General features: G+C 33.9%; 2 protein-coding genes across 3 annotated transcripts; one reads left to right on the top strand and one right to left on the bottom strand.

Annotated features, from left to right (window-relative positions):
- Positions 1-718: 718 nt before the first annotated feature.
- Positions 719-4,043, bottom strand: LOC140990816 (protein SMAX1-LIKE 3-like). The gene is made up of 3 exons (XM_073460640.1): positions 2,346-4,043; positions 2,015-2,219; positions 719-1,735 (listed from the first exon to the last, which is right to left on the bottom strand). Exons 1-3 carry the CDS (start codon positions 3,542-3,544, stop codon positions 803-805), a joined length of 2,337 nt encoding a protein of 778 aa, XP_073316741.1. The 5' UTR covers positions 3,545-4,043; the 3' UTR covers positions 719-802.
- Positions 4,044-9,985: 5,942 nt separating this feature from the next.
- Positions 9,986-15,238, top strand: LOC140991781 (transcription initiation factor TFIID subunit 15). 2 transcript variants are annotated; one of them, XM_073461944.1, is made up of 8 exons: positions 9,986-10,107; positions 10,322-10,518; positions 10,904-11,238; positions 11,357-11,554; positions 12,703-12,786; positions 13,108-13,189; positions 13,267-13,393; positions 14,853-15,238. In XM_073461944.1, exons 2-8 carry the CDS (start codon positions 10,399-10,401, stop codon positions 15,026-15,028), a joined length of 1,122 nt encoding a protein of 373 aa, XP_073318045.1. In that variant the 5' UTR covers positions 9,986-10,107; positions 10,322-10,398; the 3' UTR covers positions 15,029-15,238. The 2 variants fall into 2 exon arrangements, with proteins under 2 accessions (XP_073318045.1, XP_073318046.1); XM_073461945.1 differs by having other exon boundaries at positions 9,995-10,107; positions 10,326-10,518.
- The last annotated feature ends 143 nt before the right edge of the window (positions 15,239-15,381 follow it).

Below are 15,381 nucleotides of genomic sequence, written 5' to 3'. Positions count from 1 at the left end.
AAAATTCATGGCTACTTCAACATCCACATTGACACTGGATTTCTGGAACTCAGGCGATCCAGTGTCGATGCAAATTTAGTTTAGATCTCTAGTGTGATCTAAGCGAGGATTCTCGTCTCCAATCGTGGACTTGATTAGATGATCAAATGAGGAATATATGTTCGTAGAGATTTACAAGAATGATCAACTCCGCTAATCACAGACTTGTTTGATGTCCAGCGTTTAATATGCAAAGTTAAACAGTTCTAAACACCTTATGAATGTTTTAAATCATATGTCGCCTAATTAATGTTTTGAATATCAAAACTAAAACTTTTAAATTTCCGTTACGCCTTTAATGTGAGAAAACGATACACCAACAATATATACTTTAGACGACACAAAATTTAAGGAATGTTTTTGTCAGCATATAGCAAAATTTAAGCCCTAATTTTTTATCATATGTTAGAAATTAAGAATTTCGAGTACGAGCTCTAGTAACTCGACTTGTACATGCATGAGTGGAGCTCGAGTTTGAATTCGATTACTTGTAGGAAAAATTTTAAATCTGAGTTAATCTCGATTAATATGATACTCAACTTTATCAAATCGTCTGTTAATTTACTTATGATTTGAGTCGGTAAACCATCAAGTGTGGGAGGCGGCATGCATTAAACTGACTTTTCAAGGGTCAATATATATCTTCAGTGGCAACAACATATATAAAATTGTATGATCTATCTACAAGAAACCAAAATTTAATATTTCACCTAAAAATTAATAAGAATTTTTTTTGTGCTCTTTCTACAAGAAAATTCAAGGGCTAACGTTCTTCTTCATAGTTTTCCTGTATCTTGAACACTACTCGCCTGTCAACATTTTTAAGAATCCCTAACTCATCAATCAAATGATCATCATCTTCGTCAAAATCATCAAATGAAATGTTCAAATCCACTGAAACACTGCGACTAATCTGATCCTCTTCCATTTTCTGCTTCGATGGAGAACAAACCCTTGACCTAGGGCTGAACTTGTCACAGCTGAACACGACAATGGCGTCACAGAGACAGACTTCTTCACCATTTCCATTTCTTATTCTTCCACTTTCGATAGCCCTTTTCACTGCCATTTGTGAGCAGTAATCTGCTTCCTCCAAATCTTCGATTAAGAAAACACGGTGTGGATTTGCCGACACTGCTTGAGCAAATCTCTCGATGTAGCTGCTGCAATTTTGCTCATCTCTCCCTCTTTTGTTTCGATAATCAACCTCCGTTGAATCTGATATTGTTAATGTGATAAAGCTGCTGATCCCTACTGATACAAAGCTTGAATAAGATCCGAACACGATTCTCGACAATTCTTTGGATATTTTCTCTTTTGCCTCTGAATCATGGCCTAGGAAGAACAGCCAAGTTTCTTCTTTAATGTCAGTTTTACTGTTTCTTAGGCTGTCTTTTCTTCCTAACATCCCAGACCTGCATTGTAGAATAGTTCCAGCGATTTCAGGAATGATTTCTCTCTGCTGTGGGACCTTTTCCTCCAGTGCATTGCATATAATATTCAAATTTTCAGCGTTGAATTCTTTGAACTTTTGCACGTACTCCATATCTATGGTGTCGCTAGCGGTTGAACTAGGAATTGATGAAAATATATGTCTCAAGTGTCCAGTCTCCAGTACGTATTTAAGATTCGAATGGTTTTGCTCAGGCAATATCGGGAAATTTAATTGGCTTTTGACTTGATTCAAATTAGGGTTCTGTTGATCAAATGAAAAGCAAGGTAAAAAAGGCAAACAAATTAGTTTTCAAGATGTGATGATAAAAAAAAGTAGCATTTGTTCCTAAATAAGCATCGTTACAGAAAAAGTTTGAAAATTTGAACAAAAATTATTAGAGCTAATCTGACTAATTAAAGTTTCGTAAAAATGGAGATATATATTGTAAAACTACAGGAAAAGTGAAGCTATATCCGGCTAAAAAGATGCACCAAAGATTTTATTAGTTGAAAGCAATGGTAAATTATATGAGATTATTACCTGATCATTGTTACCAAGTCTTTTGCATTCATTCTTAAGCCAATGAGGTAGGCTTGCGGGCACGTCGGATGTCACCTTTCCAGTTTCGGCTCCGAATTTTGTTGTATAATCTTTGCTGCTACTCATATTTTCTTCTCCATTTATGAGCAGAAGTTTACAGGATCCATTTTTACCTCTGCCAAGTCCAACTTCAATTTGTTCATCCCTGATTGANAAGTTTATATATAACTTTCTTTAAATTTTTAATCAACCCTCTTCTCAATTTTAATTGTAAAAATGATGAATCTGGCTAGAAAACATGCAAATTAAGAAAAGATTATTATTTTTATACCTGTCAGAAAGTAGACTCGAGCCTAAATTGTTGGCAGGAATTGTAACAGGATGTAAACCCCAAATAGTTTCTAGTGAATTCGAGCCATTTCTACACTTCATATAAGTTTGAAATGAAGCAATTCCCATTAACCAAAACCTTCCATTTATCTCTCCAAGTCCGCAAACTAATCTCCCAAGCTCCATTATCATGTGCTCCAAAGAGCAGTAGTAGCTGCTTTGTTGCTCCAAATTGACCCTATAATCACTGATCCACTTGAGGTCTCCTAGGTATAAAACAACTCCTGTTGCAGCCTGACTTTTCAAAAGACAAGTTAATTCTCTCATTTTATGCTCAACTTCTTTTCTTTGAAGATTACAGAAAGAGTAAAATGGTGGGAGAGTTATAAATTTTGCTTCCCTCAGGGCCTCAGGAAGTTCACCTTTATCAACCGTATGCATCAGTCCTTTAACTGCATTTTCTATGTTAGAAATGGACTCTCCCACTATGACAAAACTCTTTCTCTTTGTGTTCGTCAGTAGTGTCTCGATTATCATATTCAAGTCTTCGTTTCGGATTGATTCCAATGTTTTTTCTTCGTCTTGGCTTGCCAGAGGAGATGGAGGATGAAGGGTTAAAAAGGTGTTTTCTATTGACTTGTTAATGGTGGAACGAGGAGATGTAGAAGATGAGTTTTGAGACAGAAACTCCAAAGAAACAGATTTTTCGACATTGGTTTTCACTTGAGTACTCGAAAAACCAGCTTCCCTCATCACTCTACTAACACTTGGATCATCCAAAATAGAGATAATCAGCTGCTGGAGCTCGATTTTGACTGTTAGAACAGACTGCTGCTGATTTTCAATTGATCCACGGCGTTGGTGGGCTTGTGCCCGCTTGAAAGCCGCCACAAGGGCATTAGAAATCGAGGGGTACTGCGAATGATGATGGTCTAATACAGGGCTCGATGAAGAAGCTGGCAGCCGGTTAAGTGCCACGTTGAAGCAAAGCTCAAGGGCTTTGCACTGCAAAGGGTGCGAATGGGACTGCAAACAAGCAACTCGAAGCAATCCACCTGAAGCCGCGAGCATGGTGTTAGCGACATGTAGAGGCGTCACCTGTGCGTGGCCACGCCTCTTAGCAAGCGTCACAGCCTGTTTTACTATGCCTGCTGCCTCGGGAGTTAGCGCTTGCTGCACAGCACAGTTTCCTGTTCTCATTCTTGTCTGTGAATTTTACTATTCTTGGCTAAAATCTAGATCGATTTTTCAACAATAACAGCAACAAAAAGGAATCTGACAAGGGGCTTAAAGCTAAGCGCACAAAATCTTGATAAGATAACTAGAGCAAATACAATACAAAACTAGTACTCAAATCAAGATCCGAAGAAGATCAAAGAAAACCTAGTATATATAGAAAAAACTTGCCAGCAAATTAAGATTTCTACAGAACAGAAAGAAAATCATCAAGAAGTGAGAAAAAGAAGGGAATTGAATCAAGGGTTGTGTTCTTTGCTTGCAGACGAGGTAAATTTGGGTTCCAAAGTGGATCATATTTTGCAGTGGAATGCATGTGTATTGAATAGCTAACAGCAGTACTAAAGGCAACTCAGCTTTACTCTTACTTCGTAGCCATCTTTTTAATTTTATCGATAAATTTATAAGACGTACACTGCATAAAATTTGATCCAAAGACATGGAATGTGTTCATAGTGGGACTCTGCCTTTCATGCAACAAATGACATTTATTTTAAATAATATATTTTATTTGTATATATCACTGACAAAGGTACGAACATAGATATCAATCACATCCACCTCTAACTATGCAAATGTACGTATCTTTATTATTCTGTATAATCTTTTTTCTTTTCCTTCTTTTGCAGTCACCTAAGTGGTCATGGTATAGTTTTTAACTGAAGAAAAAAATAAATTTTTATTCATCTTCGATTACGCAAAAAAGTTACATGCAATATACATACAAATAAGCATATAAGGGTGTCATTTGAATCCATTAACTTTAGGTAATGATTATTAATCATCACATTAAAATTTATGGAAAAAATTGGTAAATATTGTACCTCTGAAAGTTAAAAATAAAATAAAAATTGAAAGAAGGGATGTCAAAATTTTAAAAATAAGTACAAATTGATATAATTATTTCAGTCACAATTTATAATTTTTATAAAACAAATTATAGCTATATTTATATCTAGTATGGTCTCCAGTACAAAAGAAAAATACCACATGTTAGAGAACAAAACATTCTTATATTTCATTACTAATACCATATATTAAATTACGCAGGAAATAAATTAAAATGATAAATTTTGTGTTTTTTGCTTATTCAAAAAGAGTAATAAGACACATTAGAATAAATATAGTAACCCATATATGCATACATTTTGCCAATTTTTAATATTCTGCATATAATTGTATTCATTTGTGCAACATATTTATTATACTGAGTAGGTCTCTTGTAAGACGGTCTCACGAATCTTTATCTGTGAGACGGGTTAACCCTACCGATATTCACAATAAAAAATTATAATACTCTTAGCATAAAAAGTAATATTTTTTTCATGGACGACCCAAATAAGAGATCCGTCTCACAAAATACGATCCGTGAGATCGTCTCACACAAGTTTTTGACTATTATCTTTTGTGTCACATCCCGAGATGCATGGCGTGAATATCAGCAATGTTCTTGGAATTCAATAATTAAATTAACCAAAAAAACTAAACCTTATAAACAAATATTTTAAATATGAAATAAAATTTATTTTACGAATTCATTGTCTGAAAACTCAATGACAAAAATCAAACTCAATGTTCAACTTATTCAAAATAAATGTCGACACTACACAAAGAAATAGTTATTTTCCTAGCCAAATCATCATCCGTATAATTTAGTCGGTTCTTGATCTTCTATCTCATTCTCATCTGAAAACGAATGTAAGCGGTGAACGATATGGTCGTCACTCAATAATTGGAGGGAACATATCTTCAAGTTTAAAAACATCAAAATATTTTATATATTACTATATCATATTATTAAAATTATTCACAAATAGATCTAAAACTTAAAAAAAAAAAATAAACATCAAATATATGGCTAAAATCCTCGTATTGGATCATAGTATCTATCTTAACTCTCCAGATTGGATCATGAATGTCTGTCTTAACTTCCCAGACTGAATCATAAGTGTCTGACTTAACTCTCAAATTGGATCATAATATATGGCTTAACTGCTCAAACTCGATCATAAATATCAGTAACATCGCACTTGACTTCTACATTCTCACATAATATTATTAATTTGATTGAATAAATATTTTAAAAAAAACTATACTAGAGAAAAAACATATGAAGTTTGAGATAATATAGAGATAAGTTTGAGAGAAAATGAGAAGAATGTGGAGATATATAATAAAACTGAAATAAAATTTGATGCCATGGTGACACAACAAAATGATTACTATGAGGTGTTCAAATATTATATAATAGGAAAGATATTCAAATTATTCTCAAATTTATTTTCTCTATTTTTTTTTCTCATACACTTTTTCTCAAAATTTTCTCTCTAACATGACTTAATTAGTTTATCCAAAATTGGTCCGATAAATTGTTCTTATTGCGATCTTACTCATCTCGGTTGCATTTCAGTTTTAGTTGAATAACAATTCCGATTATTGACACGACGCTTCATTAACATTCCGACAAAAAAATATAAAGTTGCAAAAATGTGAATTTATTGCACTTAATTTGATCAACTTACATGACCAATTTTCAAATTTTGTCGTCCCAGCAGACTCTAATTTTTACATATTTAAATTTTCAAAATAATTAAATCGATTTTGTTACGAACTAGAGAGGGAGAATTAGAAAGAAGAAATGGACACATAACACAAAATACGAGGACCTGAAAAGTGAAGGCAAGGAGTGGGGGCTGTCTGTTTGAAGGAATCGGGAACTGTGTTCCATTTTCTTCCCAACTCAAACACAAAGAATAAAGCCTCACACTATGCGGTCTATACCTAGCTAGCTACTTTTACATGCATGCATATATACACACATATACATATATATACTATGTATGTATATACATAGAGAACCATATGGAAAAATTAATTTTTAGGAATTCTTTAATCTTATAAATCATTTCATAAATATTTTCATATAAAGTTGAAATACGTAAACCATTCCACAACGATTGCTTGACATATTTCTCTGATTGTTAAATCAGTTCACACATCAAATATGATCTGAGTATCTAACCAAGACCAACTATGGTCGCATAAACAATCTTAATCCGACGATGATCATTTCGAAGATCGCTTCTCCATTGCGATTTTTATTTATTACGGATTCGAGATTTCTAAGAAGAGTTCTCTTTCAAGTCTATTAATTTTTTCTGTTCATAAGATCAAAATTATAAGTTATTTGAATTCATATCTCGACCTAATTATTTTCATCATTATTGCTTGTACTCAAAAAGCCTATGAAAATGATGTAAAATATAATATAATGTAATAGATATTCACAAGTTAGCTAATTTGAACTAACCAATAGATTTATTTCTAATAATTTCCCCGACTTTTATGTATTTATTTTAATATTTTTCAGAGTATACTTCGGAATTCTACGTATTATAGAATATAATAAAATCATTCGATTTTTATTATAAGTATTTTAAGAGTAGATAATACTTTGGCCCATGCACGTTACTATTGGTCTCATTCATTCCTCAGCGTGCCAATGCATGGAAAGTAGAGCGAAACGAATCACCATCCAATATCCACTTATCTTTATCTGAGATTTCGTTTTTTATAATATGTATCTTATATAGAAATATATGCATGCATGTATGTATTTCAAATGTATTAGAAAAGGGATATATATATATATATATATATATATATATTACTGGAAACGAGATATCTCCCTTTCTTTTCTTTTCTTTTCCTTTTTTTTTTAAGTTTTCTGTCATGCGTTTTTTGACCGTCTTTGTTTTAGACCTAATGGTTCATTGAATAAAAAGTAACGCGAAAGGGCAAATAATCTTTACATGCAGAAAATCTGAATCTAAAGTTACATGTAAGAATTAAGCGCCAATCATTAAAAGCTGTTTCCTATTATTTGTACAGAAAATTTAATTATAGAAACAATACAAATAAAACCAAGACTGTTTTTTCCATTCTAAAAAAAAAAAAAGAATGTTTATTCCAAAGGACCCAACCTGCCAGATCCCATAAGACATGATAGGACCCTTTTTTAATTTCTGTTTTATTTATATTCTAACTCCATTTATTCGAGTGCGAAAGGATTTATCGGGAAAAAAATAAAAATTAAAAATTAAACATGGGTTCCTTCTTGGAACAAATTTATTTCCACAAAAATGGTGCTGAATTTCAAGCGTATATCTTCATAGAGAGTGTAATATTTCAGTCAAAAAGCTTACTTCTCCCTTCTTTGATAGCCTAAAAAGACATACAAAGACTTGAATAAAGAAGTTGTTTGAACAAAAAAGAAATTAGGAGTATATAATATATATATATATACACATCACAAAATGTAAATTACAAGTATATTTGATAAAATTTCAAAATGGTTTATATAAATATTCACACATTATCCATAAAATTACAAAAATGTAAAGATAGTAGCATCATTATTTTTTTATTTTAAAAAAAGCCACACTTTATCCAAATAATAATTACAAACTACCACAAAATAATGACAAATATTTTCGATATAATTGTCCATAATTGTATGTAAAAAATAAATATCTATACAAACCAATTGTATAAATATACGAACTGTGCATGGGAATATTGATTATATATATTATATTAATGTTGTTAATTAATTAATTGAATTGGATTCTTCTGGGCTTCTATCCTACCATCATTCTAGGTGGTACAATAAAAAAATAAAAGGAAGGTAATATATCTTTTCCCCTTTTTGACTAATTAATTAACTAATATCTACAAAATTATCATTAAATGGAGAAATTATAGATAATTAATCAGATGATATAGGATTAGGAGGGTATTTATTTACTTTTCTTTTGGTTAAAGTAAAGCAATAAAACATAAAGAACCTTTAAAAGTAATGTGTGGCATTATCTATATACTCAAAAGGGCTGCCGTTTTATGCTTTTTGAGTTTCAAATTAAATAGGCATCTTTTGCTTACTCTACGCGGCCATGTGATTAAAAGCATTGGTATATATAATTGACAACAAAATTTGTGTGAAACTGTCTTACATGTCGTATTTTGTGAGATAAATATCTTATTTTGGTCATTTATGAAAAAATATTATTTTTTATGCTAAGAATATTACTTTTTATTGTGAATATCGGTAGGATTGACTCGTCTCACAGATAAAAATTCGTGAGACCGTCTCACAAGAGATCTACTCTATATAATTTATGTGTGTTTCCATGTAGCTATACATAATTGTACATACAAAAAAATTTAATAGAAAATTGAAAATACTATATTAATCTCAACACTTTTCTCCATTAGTGTGTGTGTGTGTGTATATATATATTAATATATTGTTGTATTAGAGATGTATATGAGTGAGTTTGAAAAAAAAAATGCTAACATCTAAGCTCGTGAATTTTAGGGTTCGGGTTCGAGTTTGAGCCGTTTATTAGGCTATTTTTATAGTTTATTTGATTCAATATCCACGGTAGAAGGAAAGAATTAAAACTTGTGAGTATGTAATGTAACAGGTCAAATTGATCTATGAAGTACGTCTACAAATTTAATTATATCGATACATATAAATTGTAATTTAGATTATTTAGCAAATAAATATCACTTTTAACTGAAATTTTATATTTTATTGCAGTGACAACTGACATGAGACCTTGCTAAAGTGGTCTTTGTGTCAAGCGACTTTGTTATACAGAAGAAGACTTAATAATATATATAATTTTTTAAATATATATATATATATATATACACACACACATTAAAGTTAATGAGGGAAAAGTTGATCGAATTTTGACATGACAGTCTTCTTAAATAATGCAAAGGAGGGAAATGGAATTACGTACGACGCACTTCTTTTTTGTCATAAAGTTGTCATTAATTTAATTATTTTTTCTATGTAATGGCCAAATTTATGTTAACTTCACCAAACTTAAAAGTCAATTATATATCATCGCATAATTAATATGGAATAATTTTTTTAACGAATAAACATCATATATTAATCAATCAGGTGTTTAATTTCTTATCTATATTTTTCAATATCTGCATATTAAATTCAGATATGTTAAATTATAAATTTTTATCAACATATTTTTTGGTTTATATTAAATAATTTCCAACCAAACGCCAACTATATTAAAAAATCATACCAATTATTACAAGCCCCTTATAATTTAGTGCACTTTTTATTGGGCTTATAATTGGCCCAATACATATGAAACTTCTGGACCAAAATGATCCATATTTCAAATTATATCTTTGATTGTTTAGACAATTGGACTGAAAAAAGTTTTACAAAATTATGACTTGGGCCCATTAGAAGCATGGGCTAAACAGCACGGATTTTCTATTGGACCTGAACAAGAATAGATGGGCCGAGCCACGGCATAATGACCGAAACAACCTCGAATGCAACATTAAATTACATATTTTTGTCTCAAGATTTATCTCCTATAGTTTGTCCCTAACTTTCCGTCAAATTCCATTTGAATCTACATCGTCTCTCGATCTCGACGGCGTATAACGGCGGCGGCGGAGAATCGCTTCGGAGATATCAGGTTCTACTTGTATCATTATACCTGCTTTGTTTCAATTGTTTTACTTTACAACCCTAATTCCCAGTCATGAATCGCTGGGGAAATGTTACTTGGCCGTTATCAGTAGGTTCACTGGTTCGCTGACCACCAGCGATACTTATCAATGGTTATGAATTTATTGTTCTATCTTTTTCTGAAATTTTACAAGTTTTATTTTTTCCTATCTTGTGTTTAGCTAGCTACCGCGATCCAAGGGTGAACACAGGATTTACTGTTTATTTTTGCTTCTGTGCTTGATGAAATTTGAGTAGAATGTCGAAATATTCTGGCAAAGGAGCCTCCATGAACGCGGTTGTTTACGTTTCTAATTTGCCCCCGGGTACGGATGAGAATATGTTGGCAGAGCACTTTGGTACAATTGGCTTGCTTAAGGTATCCTTTTGATCTACTATTGTTTACATTACAGGACATCGCATGCAAAGTACTTCATTAAGTTCGAAATTTAATTGTTCTTTTTTAAATATGTTTAATGCTGAGATGTGTTGGTAAAAAAGAGCGTTTTTTTTTTGTTTTGTTGCTTAAAGAGAATCAAGGCAAAATTTAGACCAATGCAACATTTTCTGAATTTTAATTTTTCCTTTTTAAGAATATATCTTGAAAGACTTTCTCCGTCAAAACACCAACTTTGTGGTTACTTGATAATAGTATACCTGAAAAATGTATGTGCTCTTGTCTGTGCTTGTGATTGTCCATGTGCTTATGATTCGTAATATGATCTCAATCTTTGGGTTTCTTTGGCTATGCTCTTGCTCTATAGAAAGACAAACGAAGTGGGCGTCCCAAGATATGGTTGTACCATGATAAAGTGACGAATGAGCCCAAAGGTGATGCCACAGTCACGTATGAGGATCCGCATGCAGCCGCAGCTGCTGTTGAATGGTTTAACAACAAAGATTTCCATGGAGCTGTAATTGGAGTTTTTCTGGCAGAGTCGAAGAACAAAGATGACCTTGGGAATCAAGCTGGTGATTCAGTTCAGGGTAGCGATCCCAATGAGCTCGAGGAAGCGGCTAAGGATTTGAATGACGGGGTTGGAAGAGGCAGAGGTAAAGCGTGGCAGCAAGATGGAGATTGGCTATGTACAAATACAAGGTCTGTGATGTGATTATTGGTGAGCGGCTCTTTCTTGCTCTTTTAAGCCTGTGATCTTTCACATTTCAGTTAAAAACTGGTTGTACAACTAGATTCTTATACTCTTTGGTGGAAGCAGTTGTGGCAATGTAAACTTTGCATTTCGAGGTGCGTGCAACCGCTGTGGAACTGCACGCCCTGCTGGAGCGTCCTCCGCTGGTGCCACTGGAGGTGGTCGAGGTAGGGGCCGAGATGGGCATGAATTAGGAGGCCAGAATCATGCAGTTGGTGGTACTGGAGGAGGGCTTTTTGGTCCTAATGACTGGCCTTGCCCCATGTAATACATCTTTTGCCTTTTATCATTTTTAGATATAAATACTCGTGTATCTTCATTTACTGTTCTCGTAGTGGTTTATTTTGTTTGATTCTGAAGAAGTAGAATTGCTCCCGATGTCAGATGAACTATAGCATATTGCACTCTTGAGTAGGGAATGACAATCAATACAGCTGGCTTTGTCTTTTGACCTACGTATTATTCAACCATGTTTTGAATTGGTTAGTGGAAGTTGAGGTTGAGTGTAGAAACTGTAGATTTGTCCTTACATATCTCTATGATTTATAGCGAAGAACATCTGGTTCTTCATTACATATAAGAATCTTGAATCTCACATTTCTTAGTTTAGTTCGACTACGTGCATTGAGAGTGACAAAATACTCCCCGAAAATTTGATTCAAAACTCTCGTCTTTGCTGTATAAGGACAAATCTACAGTTTCTACACTCAACCTCAATTTGATTCAAAACTCTCGTCTCCCCGAAAATGGGGCTTGTGGTGCAGTTGAGAAATGTTAGGTGGAGAGAAAAGATTGTACAAGAAAAAGTAATCGACAGACTTTCTTTATATCTGGCTTATATCATTTTTTGCCACCGGAGCAACCAAAATTTCTCAATATTGGCACGATTTTCTCGTTTCTGGATGTGCCGATAATTATTTGTGCATTTTAACCCCACTGTGACCAGTTAATATGTTAGGATTATCTTTGCACATTCTTATATTTAGGTCACTGTAAACAAACTTAGTGGAAACCCAATCGTACTAGCTATTGGATCTTTTATTTGTATTTCGGAAGAACGGTGAAATACTTTCAGTATAATAATTTTTTATGAGGATTATTGACGAACTTAAATCAGAAGGGTTAGAAAGGTTGTGATGGCTGTTGGTTATTCCTTTTTCTTTTTCTTTTTTTTTTTTGCATATATTTAGTCTTTGCTTTTTATTCGAAATTAATATAGATGGCAGTTTTTGTTGTTGTTGAGAATGAATCAAGTGTTAGATTATGACTGCAATGGATTATTGCCTGCAAGATTTGGCTAATTTTAACTAATTTCGACTCTTGCAGTATGATGGTTCTTTCTATGCTTTTTGTGTTGGCATGCATGTTTCTTCGGACTCTGAAAGTATTAACTTTGTGCCTGTTTTTCTCAGGTGTGGAAACATTAATTGGGCAAAGCGCCTAAAATGTAACATCTGCAACACTAACAAACCTGGGCATAACGAGGGGGGTGTGAGGTATATGGATGATGTTTTTAGCCTTTTTGTTGTCTGCTTTTTGTTCCTCTGTATATTTTATACCACTATATGCATAGCCTGATATTGAAGCACTATGTTTTTTACTTGTGAACTATGTGAAATTTCTCGTTGAGTGATCTTTTTACAGAGAGATAAATACATAATTGATTACTTGTATTGCTGTTTTTTCCTTTCTCAAATTATCATCATGTGTAAAATCTTTTGAGTTGGAGAGGAATGTATAGGTGGATGGGTTTGCCCCTTCTTCCTCACGTATTAGCAGAATGCTGATCTTGATAATATATTATGATTCACTTCTAGAGGTGGGCGAGGTGGAGGATACAAAGAACTAGATGAAGAAGAAATAGAAGAGACCAAACGGCGTCGACGAGAGGCCGAAGAGGTAGTGTAAATTCTCTCCTAGATATGCAGGTGTATGTGATCCAAGGCTATTAATCAGATTGATTTCCATGATATCAGGATGATGGTGAGATGTACGATGAATTTGGAAATCTTAAAAAGAAGTTCCGTTCTAAAACACAACAAACTGAAAATGCTCTAGGAGTTCCTGGTGTTGGGCGTGCTGGATGGGAGGTTGAAGAACTAGGTACTTTATGATTCTGTGAATTGTTTTCCCTCATGATGGAATCTGAATACATATTTTTCAGTGCGAAATGTTACATTTTTTGAGACAAATGGATTTGACCAAATCTTGTGGATGTTTACTCTGCCATTTGCGCTGATCTGCCAAGCACGCAATTTGATTTACTTTGCCAAGTTAGGTCATAGGTGGATGTTTTTGCTGGCATCTTATTTTTCATTTTACTATACTTTAAGTAGTTCAATGATTAGAGACTTATGAACGAAATATTTGAAACAATGTATAATGGGAAAGGAATCTAAGCTGTAGGATTTCAGTTTTTGGCCTTGATAAAGAATTGCCTGAACACAAGAGATCATTACGTTTCATGTTCAGGTGATTTTCTCTTTGACAGATCATCACCCATTGGAGTGCGCCAGAATGTGAACAACTGCTTTACATTTGATTCTTTTGGTCAAGGCGAAGTTGAATTTACCCAAAAAAAGCGGCAAAACTTAAATTTTACCTTTAAAATGCCTGGTACTCTAGTTGCTTCACTTAAAGCTACTTAAATTTACTCTTGTAGTTATTTCTTAGTCCAAGGTTCTAAAATTCGCTAGACGCAACGGTGGGCGGATTCCACGATATCAACATAGTCAGGTGTCAGGCCAGCGCTTAGGCCGCTTAGGCGAGGACTAGGCGTCACTAGGCTGATTGCATGATATCAACATAATAGATTAAGTTTGGTGTATTGGGTCAATCCAACAAATCACATTTCTTGTTGGACTGACCAGCGCTTAGTCTGCCTAGGCTGGTCGACTAGCACTTTTTCGGTGCGGTCGGCCGGCGCCTAGGTCGATTTTTATAACACCGTCTTAGTCCATCAATTTGTTATGTTCTTAGATGTTTAAAATGGTTGGTTAATATTATTATAAAGGAATGTTTGCATCATATTTCCACTTTTCTTCAATCTATCGTATCAGCCGCGGGCAAAGCTTACTACTACAAACTCCTTCCTTCCAAGCAACTTAGAGACCAAAATGCTGGTGATCATCCAAACAATCTATACGTAAACTGCATCATTGCAAGTGACGGTGATGCTATTGTTTTGGTTACAATCTTAGTGTGTTTGTTTATTAGTGCATGTCTACTGAGAATTGACGGGAAAAATTATGCGACTTTTTGGTTCAAACTGATTTTTGATTGGAAGGGAAATTGGTGGCCTTTAGAAAATGGTATTAAGGTTAGATTTATTTTGCATATTTTTGATCTGACAGTGAGGGTAGATGTACAATGCTGTGATTATCTACGAAGGAATGGTGTTTATTAGTCAACATAAGGCGAACTCGTTTTCCAAAAAGCACTTGTTCAGTAGTGAACTTGGTCAAATGAAGAGAGCATTATAGCTGCAAAGGCATTTGATTTGTGTTGCGTGAGTTACATCATCGGTTTATCCTACGTTTTGATGATGTTACTTTATTGACAGGTGCTGCTGAAAGGGATAAGAAAGAAAGAAGTAGAGAGCGTGGGCGAGACGAGGAGAGGGTTCGGCATAGAAGTAGAGAACGAGACAGGCCAAGAGAAAGGGATCGAGGCAGAGAATATGGGCGGGAACGTGAACGTGAGCGTGATAGGGACCGCAGTAGCAGGTATCGTAATTGAGTTTTTTAGTATTTAAGAGTAATCCTTTTATCAGAACGATGGTTGTTGATTCGAACATGAATGTAGCTTTCTGTTAGACCAACTAAGCTACCATTATTACGACTCAAAAAAGGTACCCCTTGAAAGTGTGATCTTCACGCTATATCTTTTGAACAAAATTGTAATGGTGGTGAATGACATAGCTGATAATGTGGCCTTTTAGTTTGACATCACCTATCATCTTGATGGTAACATTTCTCGAGATTTTGTTTTTAATTGATTGTCGCCGTTGAGAATTGTTATTAAATGGCTATTCAAATATCGGATATTTTACCAAAGCTTTCAAACAAGTGTTTATCAATGAGACTCTTTTC

The sequence above is a fragment of the Primulina huaijiensis genome, chromosome 13 (genome assembly GCF_012295235.1).
Source record: "Primulina huaijiensis isolate GDHJ02 chromosome 13, ASM1229523v2, whole genome shotgun sequence".
Classification (NCBI taxonomy): domain Eukaryota; kingdom Viridiplantae; phylum Streptophyta; class Magnoliopsida; order Lamiales; family Gesneriaceae; genus Primulina; species Primulina huaijiensis.
This window is presented reverse-complemented; position numbering and strand designations above follow the sequence as displayed.